Below are 22,436 nucleotides of genomic sequence, written 5' to 3'. Positions count from 1 at the left end.
TCCTCTCAATGGGATCAGTGAAAGAACAAACATAAGTTGGATATTGCTAGCTACAACCTTTTTCTTTTAAGAATGCAACTAACTCTCCAAAACCCCAATTTCCAATTTGAGAAGATTGATGCCAATGGACTTACCTCCATGAAGTAGTTTGTTAGACTGAGGCTGGAGTCATTCTTGAAGAGCTGTGTGATGAAAATTTTCTTCCTGTTATTAATTTCATCCCAGTGCTTTCCATAATTGATTGCAAGCTGTGTGTGCGTCCGTGACTCACTTTCCTCATGTTGTAGATGAAGCTGTCAGGATGCACAGATATTCACAATTGAGTACAAAACAGCTGAGGAGCTCTTGTGGAGTGGTGGGTACTTATCCCTGCCTCTGAGCCATCACCTCTGGGGTTCCAGACCCACTCCAAGACTTGACAGCAATGGAAGGTGTGTTTGTAATGGGGCGAAACAGGTTTCATAGAACCACAAATCCTTCCAACACACACCAATGGGGGTCAGCAAGTGCAGGAGAGATTCCTGGTTAGCTGTGTGATAGAGAGAATATTGGGTGTTCTACCATCACTGCTCGCAGTTCCAGGCCACAATGTGGATGAGGAGGTGAACCAAGACTCCAATTGATCATTAACACCTCATCGCCATGATACATCGAAGTGACATTCAACCCAGAAAATGACCATTCAGCCCAAGAAACCCATGTCACCATTTACATTTTACTCGAGTCACCTCCCAGTCTCTCTTATCTAACTCTAGCAGTGTAAGCCTCTATTCTCTTTTACCTTGTATCCTTATTTAGCCTCCTTTTTACGCATCTGTGTTGTTTAACAATAACTTTTATTTATATAGCACTTTTAAGGTAATAAAATGTTTCAAGGTGCATCACAGGAGCATTATAAAATAAGGATGATACTGAGCATTTTGAGGGGGTATTGGGTCAGGTGACTGAAATCTTGGTTAAAGAGGTACGTTTTAAGGAGTCTTAAAGGAGGCGGAGAGATTTAGGGCGAGAATTCCAGAGCTTGGGCATCCAGACAACTGAGGAAATGGCCACCAAAGATGGAATGATTATGATTTGCAAATTGGAGGAGCACAAATATCTCGGAGGGTTGTAGGGCAGAGGAGATTACAGAGATAACATAGAAACACCAAAATTAGGCGGAGTTAGCCAATCAGCCCCTCGAGCCTGCTCCACCATTCAATATGATCACAGTCGTTCCCACTTTCACCCCATACTCTCAGATCCCTTTAACCTTAAGAATTGTATCTAACTCCTGCTTGAAAACATTCAAATGTTTTAGCCTCGACCACTTTCTATGGCAAAGAATTCCACAGGCTCCCCTCTCTGGGTGAATTTGTCTCTCCAAATCTCAGTCCTAAATGGCCTACTCCATATCCTTAGTCTGTGACCCCTGGTTCCAGACTGCCCAGTCTTTAGGAACAGCCTTCCGGTGTTTACCCTGTCCAGTCCTTTTGGAATTTTATCAATTTATAGATGGGGACAGGGAAGGACTTAAAAACCATGGTGAGAATTTTAAGATGGAGGCTCTGCTTGTCTGGGGGCTAAAGTAGGTGAGCAAGTTCAGGGAGTGAACGGGAGAAAGGGAGTTACTGTGACAGAATGTGGGAAACCAGCCAGGGTTGGATTGGAATAGTTGCAAATTACGAGAGTAAAAATATCTCTCAAAACTGACATCCAGAAAAAAAAAATGTCACTATTTTGATCATTTGCTTGGAGCTGTGAAGGTACAGAGATCTTTCCAAAGTGGAGGGCAGCAGAAAGTGGGCGGCACGGTGGCACAGTGGTTAGCACTGCTGCCTCACAGCGCCGGAGACCCGGGTTCAATTCCCGCCTCAGGCGACTAACTGTGTGGAGTTTGCACGTTCTCCCCGTGTCTGCGTGGGTTTCCTCCGGGTACTCCGGTTTCCTCCCACAATCCAAAGATGTGCTGGTCAGGTGAATTGGCCATGCTAAATTGCCCGTAGTGTTAGGTAAAGGGGTAAATGTAGGGGCATGGGTGGGTTGCGCTTCGGCGGGTCGGTGTGGACTTGTTGGGCTGAATTTCCACAAGAGTGGAAACTGTCAGCTTTTTCATCAAAGCTTTCCTCAGTTTTAATGGCATCCATTTAGAATCATACAGCATGGAAACACCCTCAGTCCAGCCAGACCATGCCGACCATAATCCCAAGCTAAACTAGTCCCACCTGCCTGCACTTGGCCCTTATCTCTCCAAACATTTCTTATTCATGTACTTATCCAAATGCCTTTTAAATGTTGTAACTGCACTCGTATCCACCACTTCCTCTGGGAGTTCATTCCACACAAAAAAAACACTCAGTCCGTTTTAAATCTTTCTCCTCTCACCTTAAAAATATGCCCCCTAATCTTGAAATCCGTCATCCTAGGGAAGACACCTGCCATTCACCTTATCTATACTCTTCATTGTTTTAGAAAAGGTTATATAAAGTCACCTCTCAACCTCCTACACTTCAGAGAAAAAAGTCACCCCCTAAGTTTGTTCATTCTTTATTGCACCTGAAAGCTGTGTAAATGCTACTTTCCCATTCCACTCTCAACTATACCTGATATATGTCTATGTCAGAGATATCCTACTGGCATTTCCCACTCAAATAAATTTCAGTCTTTCATTGCAGGATTACATTCACTGATAGTGCACAGCAGAATAATTTTCCATTCAAAATATTTATGGTTTTAATAACTTATTGGGGCTTGTATCCAAATCTCCGCAGCACTGCTAGTATATAGCAATGTATATAGCAATATAGTAAGTCAAACACTACAGAGCTAGAGTTTAACATCACTGAATGCTCAGGATGCAGTGGTCATGTCTCTGGCCTAGTAACCCTGAGTCTCAGACTAACGTTCTGGGGACATAAGTTCAACTCCCACTACGGCAGACGGTGAAATTTGAAGTGAATAAGAAACCTGGAATGAAAAGCTAACCCAATGTAGTTACTGTCGATTGTTGTAAAGACCCACCTGGTTCACTCATGCCTTTTAAAGGAAGGAAATCTGCCATCCTTACCTGATCTGTGACTCCAGACCCACATGAATTATCAACTGCTCTCTGGGCAATTAAGGATTGGCAATAAATACTGGCCCAGCCACTTCCTAATTTCTCTTACAAGAAATCAAGCTGGAAATGTTAGGAGGAGGAAGATTGGAGGCTGACAAAGGAATATTGCAGGAAGCTCGAGGGGAGGTTAGTGTTCACCTTGGTAGGGATATTGCGGTGGCAAAAATGGCATTGAGGAGGTGACAAAGCAGATAAAGGTCAGCTCTTAGTGAAACAGGAAAATAAGCTTTTGTAAAACTTGGTTCCTTGAGTACAGGAGTTGGGACATTATGTTGATGACATTGGTGAGGCCGCTCCTGGAGTACTGTGTGCAGTTCTGGTCGTCTTTTTATAAGAAGGGTATTATTGATAAGAAGGGTATTATTGATAAGAAGGGTATTATTGATAAGAAGGGTATTATTGATAAGAAGGGTATTATTGATAAGAAGGGTATTATTGATAAGAAGGGTATTATTAAGGTGGAGGGGATTCAGAATAGATTTACCAGAATGTTGCTATGAATGGAGGGTTTGAGTTAGGAGAGGTTGGTTAGGCTGGGACTTTTTTCACTAGAGTGCAGGATGTTTATAAAATAGAAGTTTATAAAATCATGGTGCGCATAGATAAGGTATTTTTTTTCCGAAGGGAGGGGAATTTCAAGCCTAGAGAGCATGTTTTTAAGGTGAAGTGGAGAAAGATTTGAAAAAGACATGAGGATTTTTTTTTTAAAACACAGAGTAGCTTGTATGTGGAATGACCTTCCACAGGAATTGGTGGATGCAGGTAGAGTTACAATGTTTAAAAGACATTTGGATAAGTACATGAATAGAAAATGTTTCGAGGGATATGGGCCAAGTGCAGGCAGGTGGGACTAGTTTAGTTTGGGATATCTGGTAAGCATGCACTGGTTAGACTGTTTCTGTGCTGCATGATTTTGTAACTCCACAACTAGCCAATGAGTGGGATCGCATTGCTCAGAATTCAACAACAAACTACGTTTATATAGTGCTGTAATAAAGTGTGACTGCAGTAACACTACTCTAACAATAGCTACTCAGCATAAGAAGCTGCGTCGTAATCATGTCGGAGGGAATCTGAGAGAGGAAACAATGGCTCTCAGCTTGGGTTTCGTAATCCTGTGATCAACACGGATTACTTTCAAAGGATCACTGCCTCCAGCCAGATCTCTTCCGAAGAGTAAGCCAACCTAGATTGAGAACAATAGGTTGTGAGCAGCAGTGATGCCAGTCTATCAAAGTTCCCAAGAGGTCAGGTGGAAGTAAAAATATCAACTGGCGCTTGATCAGACAAAATCGACCCAACTTGTACGAAGGAGACATCCCTTTAATTAGTCACAGTCATAGAGCAGAGGAGCTGACCCTTTAGTCTAACCAGTCTTTGCCGACCATGTCCCCAAACTAAACAAATACCACGAAAATGCAGTACCATTTGCCTGTGTTTGGCTCATATCCCTCCAAACTTTTCCTATTCATGAACTTATCCAAATGTCTCTTAAATGCTGTACCTGCATCTATCACTTTCTCTGGCAGTTCATTCCACATTTGAGCCAATCTGCGTGAAAAAAGTTGCCCCCTCATGCCCTTCTTAAATCTTTCTCCTCTCACCTTCAAAATATGGCCCCCAGTTGTAACACCACCACCCTATGGAAAAGACCCCTGTCATTCATCTTACCTATACCCCTCATGATTTTATCAACCCCAATCAGGTCCCCCCTCACCCTCCTACACTCCGGTGTAAAATGTCCCTACCTTTCCGATCTATTTTTATACTTCAAACTTTACTACCGAATCCTGACTTATTGTTAACATTAAATAACTGGGAGAAACTGAGGACTGCAAATGCTGGTCCTACCCAAAATATTGACTTTCTTGCTCCTCGGATGCTGCCTGACCTGCTGTGCTTTTCCAGCGCCAACATTAAAATAACTGACAGAGTTTATCATGTTTACAGTTAGGTATTAGATTAAATCACCCAAAAAACTTCATCAAGTGTCAATAAATATTTAGTGTTTGGATAACCATGGAGCATTCAGTCCAGTATGGTGGGCAAGGGAGGCCCATTGTAATATAGCTATATGAGCCACTTGCCATATTAGACCCTTGGGCCTCAGTTTTGCTCTTTAAAGTATTTGATCAAATTTCTGGACCCATTTTTCTACAACAGTCACGAAGCTTTGGGTTAGTTGGGTTGCTGTGTTGGGTTAGTTCTAATACACTTAAGCCTGGCACTTTGCTTGCAGCTAAGTAAGAGGGTATATCACAGCCCAAGGGACAATTGTGTTTTGGATGGACAAGTACCATCCATCATCTACAACGTGTGCCTGGATTGCTGATGAAATATAATGAAGAATAGTGCAGGTTACAGTTGTGTTTTATTGAAGCATATTTTCAGGTAAGGATTAATAACAGAATTATGGAGAAAGCAATCCATTGGTTTGGCACGACATCCACAAACGTTCACTCCCTCCACCACAGTAGCCGCACTACCATCTACACAATGCACTGCAAAAATATACCAAGGCCCTTCTGACACCAACTTCCAAACCCACGACCACTTTCATCAAGAAGGACATGGGTAGCAGATACATTGGAACCATCTGCAAGTTCCCCTCCAAGCCACTTACCAGCTGGACTCAGAAACATATTGCTATTCCTTCTGTGTCATAGGAACGTAGGAACAGGAATAGGCCATTCAGTCCATCAAGCCTGCTCTGCCACTCAATAAGATCACGGCTGATCAGTGGTCTAATTCCATTTGCCTGCCTTTGGCCTATTCCTCTTGATACCCTTATTTAATTTTTAAAAAGTCTATCTCAGATTTAAATGTAATACTGATTAGCACTGATAGCTTTTTAAGGAAGAGAGTTTCAAACCTCCTCTACTCTTTGTGTGAAAGTGTTTTCTAACATCTCTCCTGATTGGCCTGGTTCCAATTCTTAGATCATGGCCCCAGTTCTAGAAATCTTCAACCAGTGAAAATAGTTTATTACGCATCTTTCCCTGCTAATAACCTGAAGACCTTGATTGGATCACCCCTTAACCTTCTAAATTCTAAGGCCTAACTGTCTAATCTCTTCTCATAACATAACCCCTGAAGTCCATCCTTGTAAACTTGCAGTGAATTCCCTCCAGGACAAAAGCGTCCTTCCTCCGATGTAGAGCCCAGATCTGCTTACAGCAGTGTAAGAGGGGATTAACTAGGGTTTTGTATAACTGCAGCAGAATGTCTGTACCCTTACATTCCTAGTCCTTTAGAAATGAAGGCCATTGTTCTACTAGCTGTCTAGACTATTTTCTGCATCTGTTCACGGTATGTTAAAGAGCAATGCATTTGAATAACCAAATCTCATTGGTCATCTTTTGCCTTCTAAAAAATACCTAACCTATGTTGATTCAAAATAGATAACCACACACTTCGTTATATTAAAATCCATCTGCCACAACCTTGCCCTTTCACCAAACCTATCAAAGTCCTGTTCTAATGTTATGCTGCTGTCAACACTGTATACAATGCCATCCAATTTTGTGTTGTCAGCAATTTTGGACATTTGACTTTTTATACCGTTAACCAAGTTGTTGATGAATATTCCGAGCAATTGAGGCCCCAATACAGATCCCTGTAGGCCACCAGTCACATCCTGCCAATTTGAGTACTTACACATCATTCCAACAGTTTCTTGCTACTCACATCCACTTTCTATTCATGTCAGCAATTTAACCTAAATTCCATGGGCCTCCACCTTAGCAAACAGTCTCTCATGTGAGACTTTAGCAAAAGCCTTCTGGAAGTCCATATAGTCAACATCCACCAACTTACCTCTGTCAACCCACTTTATAACCTCTTCAAAAAACTCTGAGATTTGTCAGACATGACCCACCCCGATCCTTCTTGCAGTTACACTATTCTTGATTATAGACTAATCAAGATTATAGACTAATCAGTGTTAAGCTAACTGGACTGTGGTTCCCCTCTGTTACCCTTTCCTAAAGAGCGGAGCGACATGAACAAATTTCCCAATCCAGAGGTACAACTCCTGAATCCAGGAAATTCTGAAAGATTGATTAGTATCAACAATGTGCTCTCCTACCTCCTTTAACACCCGAGAATGGAAACCATCAGATCCTGGGCATTAATCGCTCTTCACTTCCATTAATTTCTCCATGATCGATGATTTACTTCAGCTCATCTTATTTAGACCCTGCCTCTGATCCTCTTAATTTCTTGGAGGCTTCCTGCAAGCTATTCTCCTTTACTGCTGTGAATACTGAAGCAAAATAACATATGCTATTTCCCATTGGTCAATGACAATCTCGTCAGTGGGCCTACAGTACTCTTATCAGCCACTTTCCCTTTAGGTAATTCTAAAATCTCCTCTTATTGTCTTTTATGGCCCTTGCAAGTTTCCTTTCATAATCCTTTATAGCTGACCTTGTAAACTGCTTTGTGGCCCTTTGTATTTGTCCCATTCTGTGGGATTTGCACTGTTCTTTGCATTTTATAGGTCCTTTCTTTTAATTTTATGTTATCCCTTACCTTCTTAGTTGCCCATGGCTTTCTTTTTGTGAGGTGCAGCTTTTCTTCCTTGTGGGTACAAACTGCTTTTGAATAGCATTAAACATTTCTTTGAACACCCTCCACTGTTCCTCCATTGTTTTAACAATTAGCACAGTTTCCCACTTTACTGTGGACAGGCTCTGCTTCAACCCAACTAAAGCTTGTCCTACTTAAATCCAAAATTCTACTGTTTGATCTTTGCTTACCTCCTATATGATACTTGATCATATTACGATCACTATTTGACAAATGCTCACCAAACAACCAGGTCACTAATTAAATCAGGCTCATTGCTCATTACAAAATCCAATATTGCTTGCTCCCTTTCTGCATCCAAGATATATTGCCATAGGAAACGATCTTGGACACAATCTAGAAATTCACAACCTTTCTGGCTGTCTTTCCCAATCTATATGAAGATTAAAATTCCCAATTCATACTATTCAACCTTTGCAACATAATTGCCTAATTTCAGCATTTATACAATCTACCACTTTTGAGCTGTGACCAGATGGTCCATATCTGACACCTATTGTGGTTTTACAGTTCCTCATTTCCGCACTCCACTGGATGCTTTTCCTTCATTATGTCCTCCCTCATTATAGAGGGACTCTGTTTCTAATCAGTAATGCTACTCCACCCCCTCTGCAGATTTCTCCTCCATCTTGTAAACCTTCGCATTGGTATATTTAGTTCCCAATCTCCAGCATCTGTTGCTGGGTCAAAATCCTGGAACTCCCTCCGTGACAACCCTGTGGGTCCACCTAATCTCCAAGGAGACTCAGGCTGTTCAAGAAGGCAACTCACCACTGACCTCTCAAGGCCAAGTAGGGACAGTCAAGAAATGCTGGTTCAGCCAGCGATACCAACATCCCGTTCACAAATTTAAGAAAAGACTTTGCCAGAATTGTAAGCAGTAGACTGTCGGCCCTATTGGCTTAACATTATGACACATTTTGCAGTGTTGAAGCTGAGATTTGGGTTTCAAGCCCAAGGTCTTGCAGTTATGTTTGGTTCTTCCAGTCCCTCATCACAGTTTCAGTAGGGGACCAGTGAATCCATTTGGGAAGTTACAATTCTACACTCTGCTGTGATTTTAGCTTGGCTTTCACGGACAGGACAGTGACCACGTGACCCGTGAGGTTCCCCTGGGTCCCTCTTGATAGAAGAAGTCAGGTCACAGGAATAGCTGATAACGCTGTGTCTGGGGATCTATTTTGTGTTAAAAAACCCTAAAATGTGACAAATCCCTGTATAGTTCTGCAATTTACTGGAGCAATATAGCTCACAGCAGATCTGAAGTTTGCCTTCACCCCTTAGCCCAAATGTCTTAGCATTGCTGAAAATACAAGCTGATAGTAGCCCACGTCGGAAACAGAATTTTGGAGACCAATGGGAGCAAGAGAGTATCTCTTTAACTAATGTGATGTCAGTATAAAGATATTAGTATTGTTAAATCAAGCATGGAAAGAGAAACAAAGAAAAGAAGAATATGTTAAGGAGGAGAAAAAGAGGCAAAAGAATCATAAAATCCCTACAGTGTGGAATCAGGTCATTTGGCTCAACAAGTCTCACCAAATCTTCAAAGTGCATCCCACCCAGACTCCACCCCCTACACTATTCCTGTAACCTGCCATTTCCCATGGCTAACCCACCTAACCTATATATCTCTGGACACTATGGGCAATTTAGCACGGCCAATCCACCTGACCTGCACATATCTGGATAGTGGGTGAAAACCAGAGCACCAGGTGAAAACCAGAGCACCCAGAGGAAACCCACGCAGACACGGGGAAACGTGCACACTCCACATAGACCTAAGACTGGAATTGAACCCAGGTCCCTGGTGGTGTGAGGCAGCAGCGCTAACCACAGAGGATAAAAATTACAACTTCAAACTTCACATTCCACAAAACTCCCATGGTACAAGAGTGAAAATTTTGGCACTTACACTTGCTCACTTTGTAGTCCGCATTAGTTTTGATTGCCAATCATTTGCAATTATCACATTGTTAAAAATGGAACTTAGCTCATTAATTTTGTGTCTTGTGGTTAATGTGCAAATGCAGCAACTTATGGGAATCACTGGGATGTTTGGAGTGAGAATGAAGGAAGGCCAGAGCAGCTCAAATCATCTCGCAGCCTTTTGGCTATTGACAATTCACAGGTCATCATTTTTAACAGTGTCATCATTTACATATCGTTATGACTTTAGAAACTTCCAGCTTGACTCAGCAATGACAACTTGGCCTGATCTTAATGTGTAGAACACGGCTGATTGTTTGGAAGTCTCCTACCCCAGCTGCTTGTTCAGCATAGAGCCAGAGCAAAACTGCAGCAGAGAAAGAGACCAATCAGCCCATCGGGTCTGTGCTGGCTGAATAAACTAGCCACCTATTTAAATCCCACTTTCCCAACACATGGCCTGAGGCCTTGCACATTACAGTGCATCAGATGCTGGTCCAGGTTCCTTTTAAATGAGTTGAGGGTTTCCACCTCAGCCACCAACTGGACATGAACTCCAGCTAAAAAACTTCTCATATTGCCGCTAATCCTTCAACTGATCATCTTCAATGTGTGCTCCTGTCAACTGATCACTCCGCTGGTGGGCAAGGGAAACAGGTCTTGCTTGTTCACTCTGTCCAAGCTCCTCATTATTTTGTACATCTTTATTAAGTTTCTGCTCCATTCTAAGGAAAACAGCCTGAGGGTACCCGCCAACAACAAGCGATAATAATCAACTTCTATATCTGCCCCATGTCTGCCAGCTCTCTGAAACTGAACCATAAACTGAAGATCAAACTGCTCCTAACACAGGAACATTGCCATGAAGGTGTAAAGCTACCCCAGTACTTCTGTGCAACTCAGACTCCCTACTGTGTGGAAGCAGGACATTCGACCCAATGAGTCTGCACTAGCCCTCCAAAGAGCATCCCATCCCCTTCTATCCAACCCTGTATCTGCATCTACACATCCCTGGACACCATGGGCAATTTAGCATGGCCAATCCACCTAACCTGCACAACTTTGGACTGTGAAAGGAAACCAGAGCACCCGGAACAGAGACGGGGAGAATGTGCAAACTCCACCTAAGGCTGGAATCGAACCAGAGTCCCTGACACTGTGAGGCAGCAGTGCTAACCACTGAGCCACTGTGCCGCCCTGAACCACCATTGTCTTACTCCTTTAACATCTTAACAGATTAATTTTCAGAGCAGACCAAGCAAGATACCTTATGGTTATAGGACATAATCTGAGTGCAGTGAAACTCGTGTTGCACTTGGAGTTTGTGTGTTTCCGTAGGGCTCATCTCTCTCTTCATCTTCTGAGCCATGTTGCACTCATGCCGAAGATTCAGGGCATCATCTTAGCAAAACAGAAAGAAATAAACACACAACTTAGTAAAAATATTTTTAAAAATTGAGTCTTTCGCATTGCCTGCTGATATAACTCCTGAGGAGTTTCGTTTGCAAAGATGTTTAAGTTTCGCTAATACTGGCATTATCAAACTTCTATTGGAGTTTTGCTTTTGAAAATACAAACTAACGTATGTGTAATACAAACATAAGATCAGGAGTAGGCCATTCAACTCTTTGACCCTGCCCTGCCATTCAATAAGATGACAGGCTGATCTGATAACTCCACAATCTGATTATGTGGTCAGCATGGTGGCTCAGTGTTTAGCACTGCAGCTTCACAGCACCAGGGACCGAGGGCGACTGGGTCTCATTCTCTCCATGTCTACATGGGTTTCCTCCAGATGCTCCGGTTTCTTCCCGCAGTCCAAAGATGTGCTGGTCAGGTGAATTGGTTGTGCTAAACTGCCCATACTGTTAGGTGCATTAGCCAGGGGTAATTATAGGGTAGGGGAATGGGTCTGGATTGGTTACTCTTCAGAGGGTCAGTGTGGACTTATTGGGCTAAAAGACGTGTTTCCATATCTGTACGAAGCCAAATCAATAGATACATTTAAAGAAATACTGAAACTCTTCAACAATTATTTCAACGTTAAAACAAATAAAATTCTTGAAACTGTAAGGGTTACCGAAGAATGCAGTATCCAGGGGAATCAAGAGATGACTTAGTTAATGATCTGTCCAAGACTAGTGGAGGGGTATGACTATGGAGACTTAAAAAGTAAGAATGCCTAAGAGACTGAATTGTTATAGGCCTTACTGAAATTCCTAAAGGGAGAAAATCAAACTTAGCACAGATCATCAAAAACCATTCAATTTTTTTTTTAAGGTGGAGAACTATAAAAGTGTTAAGTCAATAAAAAGTGCAGGACAGACACCAGACACAAACCAATGCTGTGAAACAAAGAAACCTCACAGATACAAACAATGCCCAACTATTAAAACCAAATATTAACAATGGGGTCACTTTCAGAAAATGTGCTGAAGCCGGACCCAGCCACAGAAAAGCAAAAGACCAAAGAACTACCTACACAACTGAGGTAAATGATACAGAACAATCTGCAGTTGAAGGCAATGCTAAAGCTTTCTTGGAGAAATAGGGAGCCCAGACCAAAGATTTTAGCAAATTGAAATTTATAAAAATGGACATCTCACAAATTTCAAATGAGACACTGGAACAAGTTCCACAATATTATCACATGGTGCGCTTTCGAGCGGGACTAGCTACCTATAGCTGACAGAAGTACAACTACACCATCCAGGGCATTGTAATTAATATTCAAGATGCGCTGCAAGCAACTCTCTAAATAGGGGAATGTCAAACACTAGAAAACCTTCATAACCAGGAATTCAGACTCCTGAGTTGAAAAGAATGTATTGACCTCAATCGCATTCACAAAGCGGAAGCTGTTAAACCACAAAAAGGAAATGAATACCTAGTTGAAGATATGTTCCATACAACTCCATGGCAACCACCAGACTACTGCTAAGAAATAAATTATCTTCTCGAGCGGGGAAATGTTCTCCATGAAAGAAATCTAGGTCAGAAAGAACTATGGACTCAGACCATCAGGAAGCAGGTCCCAAACAAATACCTTCTACTCAACAAACTACCAATCTTCCAAGTCTGAAGAGAGAACAGTGAAACTTCCAGATTATCTGAATTTGTAAAGTCAAAGATTTGAGAGAGATGAAATTAATTTTGTAACAAATGTGTAACAAAAATAGTTCTCAGTAAAATGCTTGTTGTATATTGAATATTGCTTTGAAAGGCTTCATACAGATTGAGTGCCATGAGCACCAGTTCTTGTGACAATATCTTGAGGGTTTGGACTTGGGAGGGGGCAACTTAAGATCTTGAAGCAGTTAGAGTTAAGAACAGGTGGTCCTTAAAGTCTCTGTATTAATGTATACAATATCTTTGCAACCTGTAAGTTGTTGTAGAGATGCAATAAGTATATTGTGTTTACTATAAGAGACTGACAGGGGAGGGAAAAGCCTAGCGGTATTATTGCTGGACTGTTAATTCAGAGACCCAGGCAGATGGTGAAATTTTAATTCATTAAGCATCTAGAATTAAGAATCTCACGATGACCATGAATCCATGAAACTGCCATCCTTATGTGGTTTGGCCTACATGTGACTCCCGACTAATTTCAATGTGGTTGACTCTCAACTGCCCTCTGGGCAATTAGGGATGGGCAATAAATGCTGGCCCAGCCAACGACACCCTCATCCAGTGAATGAATTTTTTTTAAAAAGTCTCGTTGGAATGGGAAGTGGCTCTGCTTATACATATTAAACCAAATGGGGCATTGGAAAAATGTTTCTCCAGGAAATATTGGTGGCAACACAGTCAGTATGCTGTATACCCTCAGCACAATAACAACCTGTACTAGGCACGTTGCAGGCCTCAAACCGTATCTGTGCTCGGTACCTTATTTTATTCCCTAATAGGCCATCAGTAAATGACAATTTTTTACAATATTGATCATTTTTGTAGTGATTGTAAGTAAAACTAGTTTCATATCTCCAGAGTTATGAACTGAATTCAATTCCAACAGCACTCCCCCCCCCCTCTGGATGACTAATCCAATGATATTACCACCACCCAACCCGGGACTGATAGAGCCAATGTGATGAGGCCTATCCCTTTTCCCTTTGTGACCAGGGGTGTAATGTTTGCATTTCTCCATCTTTTCTCTGGCACCACTTAAGAAGAGGTTTGGACCGTGATAGCCAGATCTTCTTCCTCTGTTCGTCCTTACTATCCTTGGTGTAACTCATCCAGATGCAGATGATGTTTCAACTTTAAGGACTGCCAACTTTTAATTATCTCGCCTTTACCTGCTAAAAATAGAAGTGGGTGCCACTGGTTGGGACACTCTTGCCGATCCTTAGTTGCCCTTCAGAAGGTGAAAGTGAGTAACCTCCTTGAACAGCTGTAGTCAAGATAAAGGTGGTGTCCACCACCACCAACATTCACATTACATAGTACCTCAGTCATATAGCAACTACACCATACACCAAACCCCACAAGATTCAATGGTGCATAACGGTGCTTAAGGACAGCACAAAAACTCAGCAACATCACTGAGAGGGGCTAATATGTAAAAGAGTACTCTTTAAAAGTGGTACTCTGATTATGAGAATCCTCAAGTCACTGCACAAGAGTGAGAATGATTCTACACGAGGGATTTAAGCTGCAAAATTGGATTAGAGGGGCTGTGGGTTGTTCGCCTTCAGAGTAAGAGCAATTTGGTAGGGAGTTATGTACAAGATTAGCATTTTATATATAATAAAACAAGGAAATGTTCTTTCCATTAGTTCCAAAAAAGGCAAATGGAACAGAAGTTTAAAGTATTGGGCAAAGTTTTGACTTTAGACAGCAAGTATGTCTGGATGCCTGCTTAGTGACCATAATTAAGGCCTAGCCGCAATGTTCCACTGCTCCTCCCTCGAAAGTCAGTCAACTGACCAACACTAAGTGTCTAGGAGTTGCAGACAGAATGTATATGCAGACATTCCCCATTGTGACTCAGCTTTTAGGAGAGGCCAACAAGAAACATGAAGAAACAGATGGTGGACAAGGACAATGTTAAAGCAGCCAAAAGCTGTGCAATTTTTGCTACAACATCTGCTTCAAATTGGAGTGTGTTTTAAGAGAGAATAAACTAACAGCAGCAGGGGGCTTGGGCATCAGGTTTATTCTCCACTGGATCCCCTGAAGGGCAACATTAGGTTCAGTCTATCACAGAACCGGGATTCTGTTGTTCCATCTCTGTCACCCCTTGCCAGAGTACCATGCAATTTCGTTGAGATAAGATATTCAGTCTCAACTGTGCAACAGGCAACATGCAACAATATTAATGAGTGAGAAATTTCCAGTAATTAATGTTGGAGCATGAAACTGGGAGATGAATTTCCCTGATTTAGCTCATATTCAACTGGGTGTCACGTTGGAAGTGGATGGAGAAATTCCTGCTCCTCGGATGCTGCCTGACCTGCTGTGCTTTTCCAGCATGACTCTGATCTAAACTCTGGTTTCCAGCATCTGCAGTCCTCACTTTTGTCCAGAATTTAAGGAACTACTTAAAAGGTACTTAAAAGTTGGCAGCCCTTAAAGTAGAAAGATCATCTACACCTGGATGAGTTGCATCAAGGATATTAAGGGCAGATAGAGGAAGAGGATCTGGCTATCATGTTCTAACCTTTTTTGGAGTGGTGCCGAAGGACTGGGGCAGCATGAAGATGCAGTGGTTAACACTGCTACCTCATAGCATCAGGGATCCAGGTTCAATTCCACTCTTGGGCAACCAGCTGTGTGGAGTTTGCACATTCTCCCCGTGTCTGCATGGATTTCCTTCGGGTGCTCTGGTTTCCTCTCACTATTCAAAGATGTGCAGGTTAGGTGGACTGGCTGCACTAAATTGCTCTTAGTGTCCAGGGATGTGCAGACTAGGTAGATTAGTCATGGGAAAAGCAGAGTCACAGGGGGGTAGGGTTTATGGTGGTGCTGGCGGCAGCGGGGTGGATCTGGATAGGAGGCTATTGAAGGGTTAGTTGGGCGGAATGGCCTGCTTCCACACTGTAAGGGCTCTATGGAGAACATACAAACATTTCACCCCTGCTCTCAAACAGGGAAAGGGGTAACCCTGATCACACTAGCTCTATCATCCAAAGGTGGTAATGGCACTAGATTAATAATCCAGAGGTTCGGATTTAGGTTCAGAAGGCGGGGGCGGGGAGGCGGGTGCACAGTTCAAATCCCACCATGGCAGCTGGTGGAATTTAATTCAGGTCATAAATCCAGGGATATGAAAATAGTCTTAGTTAAGGTAACTATGACAATGACTATTGATTGTTGTTAAAAAAAACTGTCATTTAACGATGGCCTTTAGGAAAGGAAATCCTACCAACCTGACCTGGTCTGGTTTACATGTAACTCCAGACCCACAGCAATGCAGTTAACCCTTAACTGCTCCCTGCAATAGCCTAGCAAGCCACTCAGTTCAAGGGAACTTCAGATGAGCAATAAATGCCAGTAAAATCAACATCCCATGAATGATGAGAAAAGAAAGTCCATTTCCACAGGTGGGGCATCTCTATAGTGACAATAATCTGGGCCAACATTAACCGTCACTTGGAAAAATATGGATTCATAACTGAAAGCCTGCATGGATTTGATCAAGGTAAATTGAGTTCGATTAACTTGATGAATTGACAGAGAGGGTTCATGAGGCCAGTGGAGCTGAAATTTTATACATGGGCATCCAAAAAGCTTTTGATACAGTGCCACATAATGGAACAATCAGCAACACTGATAACAAGAATCAGACAGTGACAGCTTGGATCCTCATTATCTCAGGGACAAAAGCAGAGAGAAGTGGTGAACAGCTGTCCATCAGATTTGAGGGAATTATCTCCAGGGAGGCCATTTTGATATCTGTGAATGCCATTAAATTGGAGATATGGTTTGAAGGTGACATCAGGCTCAGAGATGCAGTGAAAATTAAGCAGGATAAGAACAAGTTTCAAAGGGATGGAAACTGGTAAATAGGCAGACACACAACAGATGAATTTGAATGGTGAGAAATACTAAATGATTTACTCTGGTAAGGTAAATAAAGTCCAACATTAGACACAAAATGGGGCAATTTGATAGAAATCTTGATCAAAATTTTGGGTTTATCCCACAAGACTTTGAAGGTGACAGAATACAATGAGAAGATTGTTACTAACATAGATGGCTATAGCTTTCGAGTAGAGAGGCTTTTTATTGGTTATTTCTACCATTTATAACTGATACAGTAAAAATGAGACAGCGTTCCTCCAGGACCGAGGGTGCTACATACACAGCACAATCGTACATGGCATAAAGTCCATAAGTAGTGCAAAACACACAAGTTATACTAAATGATTTACCCTGGTAAGGTAAATAAAGTCCAACAAGGGGCGGCACGGTGGCACAGTGGTTAGCACTGCTGCCTCACAGCGCCAGAGACCCGGGTTCAATTCCCACCTCAGGCGACTGACTGTGTGGAGTTTGAACGTTCTCCCCATGTCTGCGTGGGTTTCCCTTGGGTGCTCCGGTTTCCTGCCACAGTCCAAAGATGTGCGGGTCAGGTGAATTGGCCATGCTAAATTGCCTGTAGTGTTAGGTAAGGGGTAAATGTAGGGGTATGGGTGGGTTGCGCTTCGGCCGGTCGGTGTGGACTTGTTGGGCCGAAGGGCCTGTTTCCACACTGTAAGTAATCTAATCTAATCTAATCTTATAGTGCAATAGAAGAATGATAAATAATAGACATTTTTCAAGCAGCAATTCGAAGTTGCAAATAATCCCAAATGGGAAAGAGTCTGGTCATAGAGTCATAGAGATGTACAGCAAGATGGCTACGGGGAGGAAACTGTTGCACAGTCTGGCCGTGAGACCCCGAATGCTCCCATATCTTCTGCCAGACGACAGGAAGAGGAGTGTGAGTGAGGGGTGTTTGGGGTCTTTAACAATGCTCTGAGCCTTTCAGATGCAGCGTGTGGAGTAAATGTCTGTAATGGAGTGAAGAGGGACCCTGATAATGTTCTCATTTGCCTTTCCCATCCGTTGCAGGGTCGTGTGAGCCAAGACAGTGCAGCTTTACAATAAAACACTGCCTGGAATACCGTACTCAGTGCTAGACACCAAACTTTGGGAAGTTTGTCAAAGTCTTGGGGAAGTGACAGAGGAGCTTTACTGAGCATCAATCTCTTCGGTTACATCCTCAAAAAAAACCCTTCACCCCAAGAGGAACATAACACCTTGAACTTTCGTTATGTCACTTTTGAAAGCCTCCCATTTGCCAGTTGCCCTTTTATCTGCGAATAGTCTACTCTAACAACTCTTGAAAGTTTCTGTCTCATATCATCAAAATTTGCCTTACTCCAGTTAACAGCGTTAACTTTTATATGAAGCCTATCTTTTTCCATAACTATTTTAAAACTAACAGAATTATGATCACGGGTCCCAAAGTGCTCCCCTACTAACACTTGTCACTTACCCTGCCTTACTTCCTAAGAAGGTCAAGTATGTTCCTTCTCCAGGAGGTACTTTATCTACATGCTGATAAAGAAAATTTTCTTGAACACATTGAACAAATTCCTCACCATTCACGCCCCAAACTCTATGGCAGTCCCAGTCAATGTTTGGCAAGTTAAAATTCCCTACTATTACAATCCTATTATTCTTACACCTTCACTCTGGGATCTCTCTATATATTTGTTCCTCAATCTCCCTCTGACTATTCAGGGGGTCTACAGCAGTATCCCAAAGTGATTATCCCCTTCTTATTTCTGAGCTCCACCGATATAGCTTCATAGGATATTTCTGAGGGATCATCCAAAGTTACAGCAGTATTGTTTTCCTTCATCAAAACAGCCACAGCCCCCTCCTCTAAACCCAGAACATTGAGTTGGCAGTGCTGTCACCCCCTCAGCCATGTTTCTGTAATAGTTATGACACCCCAGTCCCATATTCCCACACATGCCATGAACTCATCTGCCATACCTGTAAGACCCCTTGCATTGAAATAAATGCAGTTTAATTAATCAGAATTATCTCGTTCTCAGACTTGCTCTTGTCTGCTTTTTCTAATTAAGTTGACTTTCAACCCTCTCTACTACATAGAATCTCCCTACCTCACCTTTCTATTAGTTTAAAGGCTCCCAAATCTCCTCACCAAGATATAGGTCCTCTTCCAGTTCAGGTGAAACCTGTCCCTTTTGAACAGATCTTTTCTGCCCCAGAAGATATCCCAATGAGTCCAAAAATCTGAATCCCTGCCCTATCTCCTCAGCCATTGGTTTATCTGCTCCATCACCTTATTCCTACTCTCTGGAGCACGTGGCACTGGCAATAATCCAGAGATTTCTATCTTTGAGGTTCTGCTGTATAATATCCGACTTAACTTTCTATATTCGCTCTACAAAGCCTCAACCCTTCCCCTAATTCTTACTGATATGTACAGCCAACTCTGGCTTCTCACACTCCCCTTTGACAATATGTTGCAACCGTTTTGAGACGTCCTTGACCCTGGTATCAAGGAGGCAGCATACTATCCTGAATTCTTGCTCATGACTACAGAATCTCCTGTCTGTGCCCCTGACAGGAGAGACCCTATAGCAATTACTCTTCTAGATCTTGATTAACAGCATTTAACAGAAGATTCAGGTAATCCATCCAAGATAGAGGACAGGAAATAATTGTGACTGCAAGAGCTGCTCCTTTTTTGAGGTACTTCAGGTGTTGGAGGTGATTTCCTCAAATTCCAGGAGGAGCAATTCTGTTTTAGATGCTGTTGGCATTGTTTTGGAACTTTGGGGGAAAAAAGATCAAATCAATGGCACATTTAAAAGGAGGAAGCCAGACAAATGGTAGCGACCACATGGTCAGTGAGGGAGAGAGGGGGAGAGAGAGAGAGAGAGAGAGAAACCTACACTGCTAACTGACACAGCAGTGAATCTGCACAGTTATTGCCTTTGAGTTTGCCGTTTGAGGTCATGTATCTCTGGACATCACGGTGTGTCTTGGAAAAATTGCCAAACAGCGAGATTCACAGCTGACCTTGGAGGAACCCGAGTGGAAGAGCTCACAGGAACAGGGTCACATAAGTGCATAGTTTTTAATGTGTAGCCTTGCTGCAAGTCTATACTAGTGCATAGGGTGGGTTCTTTCTTGATTATATGTTTTATTGAGATCTGTCTCTTGATTAAATTTTAAAAATATAAACCGTAAGTACTAAGTTAGCCTGGAACATTGTTTTATTTTACAGCAAACAGATGGTGCTATTTTCTGGGTCTGAGATTGTGAAGGAGCACAGATGGCATTTAGTAGAGTGACGTGCTCTTCCTGTCAGATGTGGGAAATTAGGAAAAGTTTCCATGTTAGTGGTGATTATGCCTGCAGGAAGTGTCTTTGGTTACAAATCCTATCATATTACATGGATCGGTTGGAGCCACAGTTAGAGGCAATAAGGAATTTATGAGAGCTAGGGGGTGTGATGGGGGCAGTTACAGGAAAAGAGAAAAGCTGCAGATACAATTGAGTAGATGGGTTAACTCCAGGAAAGATAGCAGAGGGAAGCAGGTAGTGCAGGAGTCTTCTGTGGCTATCCCCATTTCAAACAAGTATGCTGTTTTGGAAAATATAGGGGATAATGGACTCTCAGGGGAATGTAGCATGAACAGGTAAGTTTCTGGTATCAAAATTGGCTCTAATGCAATGAGGGGTACATCAGGTTCCAAGCGATCGATTGCGATAGGGGACTCTCTAGTCAGAGGCAAAGAACAGACGTTTCTGCGGCCAGCAGAGAAAAATAAGAATGGTGTTGCCTCCCTGGTACCAGGATCAAGGATATCTCGGAGAAGCTGCAGAATGTTCTCAAAGGGGAGAAGGACCAGGATGAGGTCACTGTACACATTGGAACTAACGACATAGGAAGGGAAAAGGACGAGATTCTGAAGGGAGAATAAAGAAAGTTAGGCAGGAATTTAAAAAGGTTCTCGAGGGTAGTAATATCTGGATTACTCCCGATGCTACGAGCTAGTGAAGGTAGGAATAGGAGGATAGAGCAGACGTACGTGTGGCTGAGGAGCTGGTGCAGGGGAGAAGGATTCACATTTTTGGATCATTGGAATCTCTTCTTGTACAGGTAATTTCTAACCCAGAAGGATGGATTGCACCTGAATTAGAAGGGGGCTAACATACTGACAGGGAGATTTGCTAGAGCTGCTCGAAAGGATTTAAACTAGTAAGGCGGGGGGGGGGGGGACCAAGGGAGATGGTGAGGAAACAGATCAATCTGAATCTGGTACAGTTGGGAAAAGGAGCGAGTCAAACAGTCAGGGCAGGCAGGGACAAACCAGAGAACAAAGCAGGACTGATAAATTAAACTGCCTTTACTTCAAAGCAAGAGGTCTAACAGGGAAGGTAGATAGACTCAGGGCATTGGACTGGGATATCATAGCAATTACAGAAACGTGGCTCAGGGATGGAGGGGACTGGCAGCTTAATGTTCCAGGATACAAGCGCTATAGCAAGGATAGAAAGGGGAGGGGGGGCAAGAGAGGACAGGTGTGGCATTTTTGATAAGGGATAACATTACTGCTGTACTGAGGGACGATATTCCTGGGAATTTGTCCAGGGAAGTTATTTGGGTGGAACTGAGAAATAATAAAGGGATGATCACAATATTGAGATTGTATTATAAACCCTCTATTAGTCAGTGGGAAATTAAGCAATACATTTGTAAGGAGATCTCAGTTATCTGTAAGAATAATAAAGTCGTAATGGTAGGGGATTTTAACTTTCCAAACATAGACTGGGACTGCCACAGTGTTAAGGATTTAGATGGAGAGGAACTTATTTTTTGATTCAAGATGTGAATGTAGCTACTAGACAAGGTGCAAACTGTGACCTACTCTTGGGAAATAAGGCAGGGCAGATATCTGAGGTGTCAGTGGGGGAACACTTTGGGGTCAGCGACTACAATTCTATTAGTTTTAAAATAGCGATGGAAAAGAATAGACCAGATCTAAAAGTTGAAGTTCTAAATTGGAGGAAGGCTAATTTTGACGGTATTAGGCAAGAAAATTCAAAAGCTGATTGGGGGCAGATGTTCATAGGTAAAGGGACGGCTGGAAAATGGGAAGCCTTCAGAAATGAGATAATGAGAGTCCAGTGATAGTATATTCCTGTTAGGGAGAAAGGAAAAGCTGGTAGGTGTAGGGAAAGCTCAATGACTAGAGAAATTGAGGTTTTGGTTAAGAAAAAGAAGGAAGTATATGTCAGGGATAGACAGGAGAAATCGAGTGAACCCTTACAAGAGTACAAAGGCAGTAGGAGTATACGTAAGAGGGAAATCAGGAGGGCAAAAAAGGGACATGAGATAGCTTTGGCAAATAGAGTTAAGGAGAATCCAAAGGGATTTTACAAATACATTAAGGACAAAAGGGTAACTAGGGAGAAAATAGGACCCTTCAGCAAGGCAGCCTAAGTACGGAACTACAGGAGATGGGGGAAATACTGAATGAGTATTTTACATCAGAGTTTACTGTGGAAAAGGACATGGAAGATATACAATATGGGGAAATAGATGGTGACATCCTGAAAAATGTCCATATTACAGAGAAGGAAGTGCTGGGTGTCTTGAAATGCATACATGTGGATAGATCCCCAGGACCTGATCAGATGTACCCGAGAACTCTGTGGGAAGCTAGGGAAGTGATTGCTGGGCTCCTTGCTGAGATATTTGTATCATTGATAGTCACAGGTGAGGTGCCGGAAGACTGGAGGTTGGCTAATGTTGTGCCACTAATTAAGAAGGGTGGTAAGGAAA

At 42.5% G+C, this 22,436-nt stretch overlaps 1 protein-coding gene across 2 annotated transcripts in view; it reads right to left on the bottom strand.

Moving 5' to 3' along the window:
* apoltp (apolipoprotein lipid transfer particle homolog) overlaps nucleotides 1-22,436 on the bottom strand; it is a 394,813-nt gene that overhangs the window by 201,021 nt on the left and 171,356 nt on the right. For both annotated transcript variants that reach the window (XM_043711128.2, XM_087998023.1), the window contains exons 26-27: nucleotides 10,884-11,017; nucleotides 135-293 (exon numbers count right to left, since the gene is read on the bottom strand). In XM_043711128.2, the coding sequence (XP_043567063.2) occupies nucleotides 135-293; nucleotides 10,884-11,017 (293 nt within the window). The remainder of the gene's footprint in view (nucleotides 1-134; nucleotides 294-10,883; nucleotides 11,018-22,436) is intronic.

The sequence above is a fragment of the Chiloscyllium plagiosum genome, unplaced genomic scaffold (genome assembly GCF_037043375.1).
Source record: "Chiloscyllium plagiosum isolate Xiang-an unplaced genomic scaffold, Cpla_swu_hap1 HiC_scaffold_20, whole genome shotgun sequence".
NCBI classification, from domain to species: Eukaryota; Metazoa; Chordata; class Chondrichthyes; order Orectolobiformes; family Hemiscylliidae; genus Chiloscyllium; species Chiloscyllium plagiosum.
This window is presented reverse-complemented; position numbering and strand designations above follow the sequence as displayed.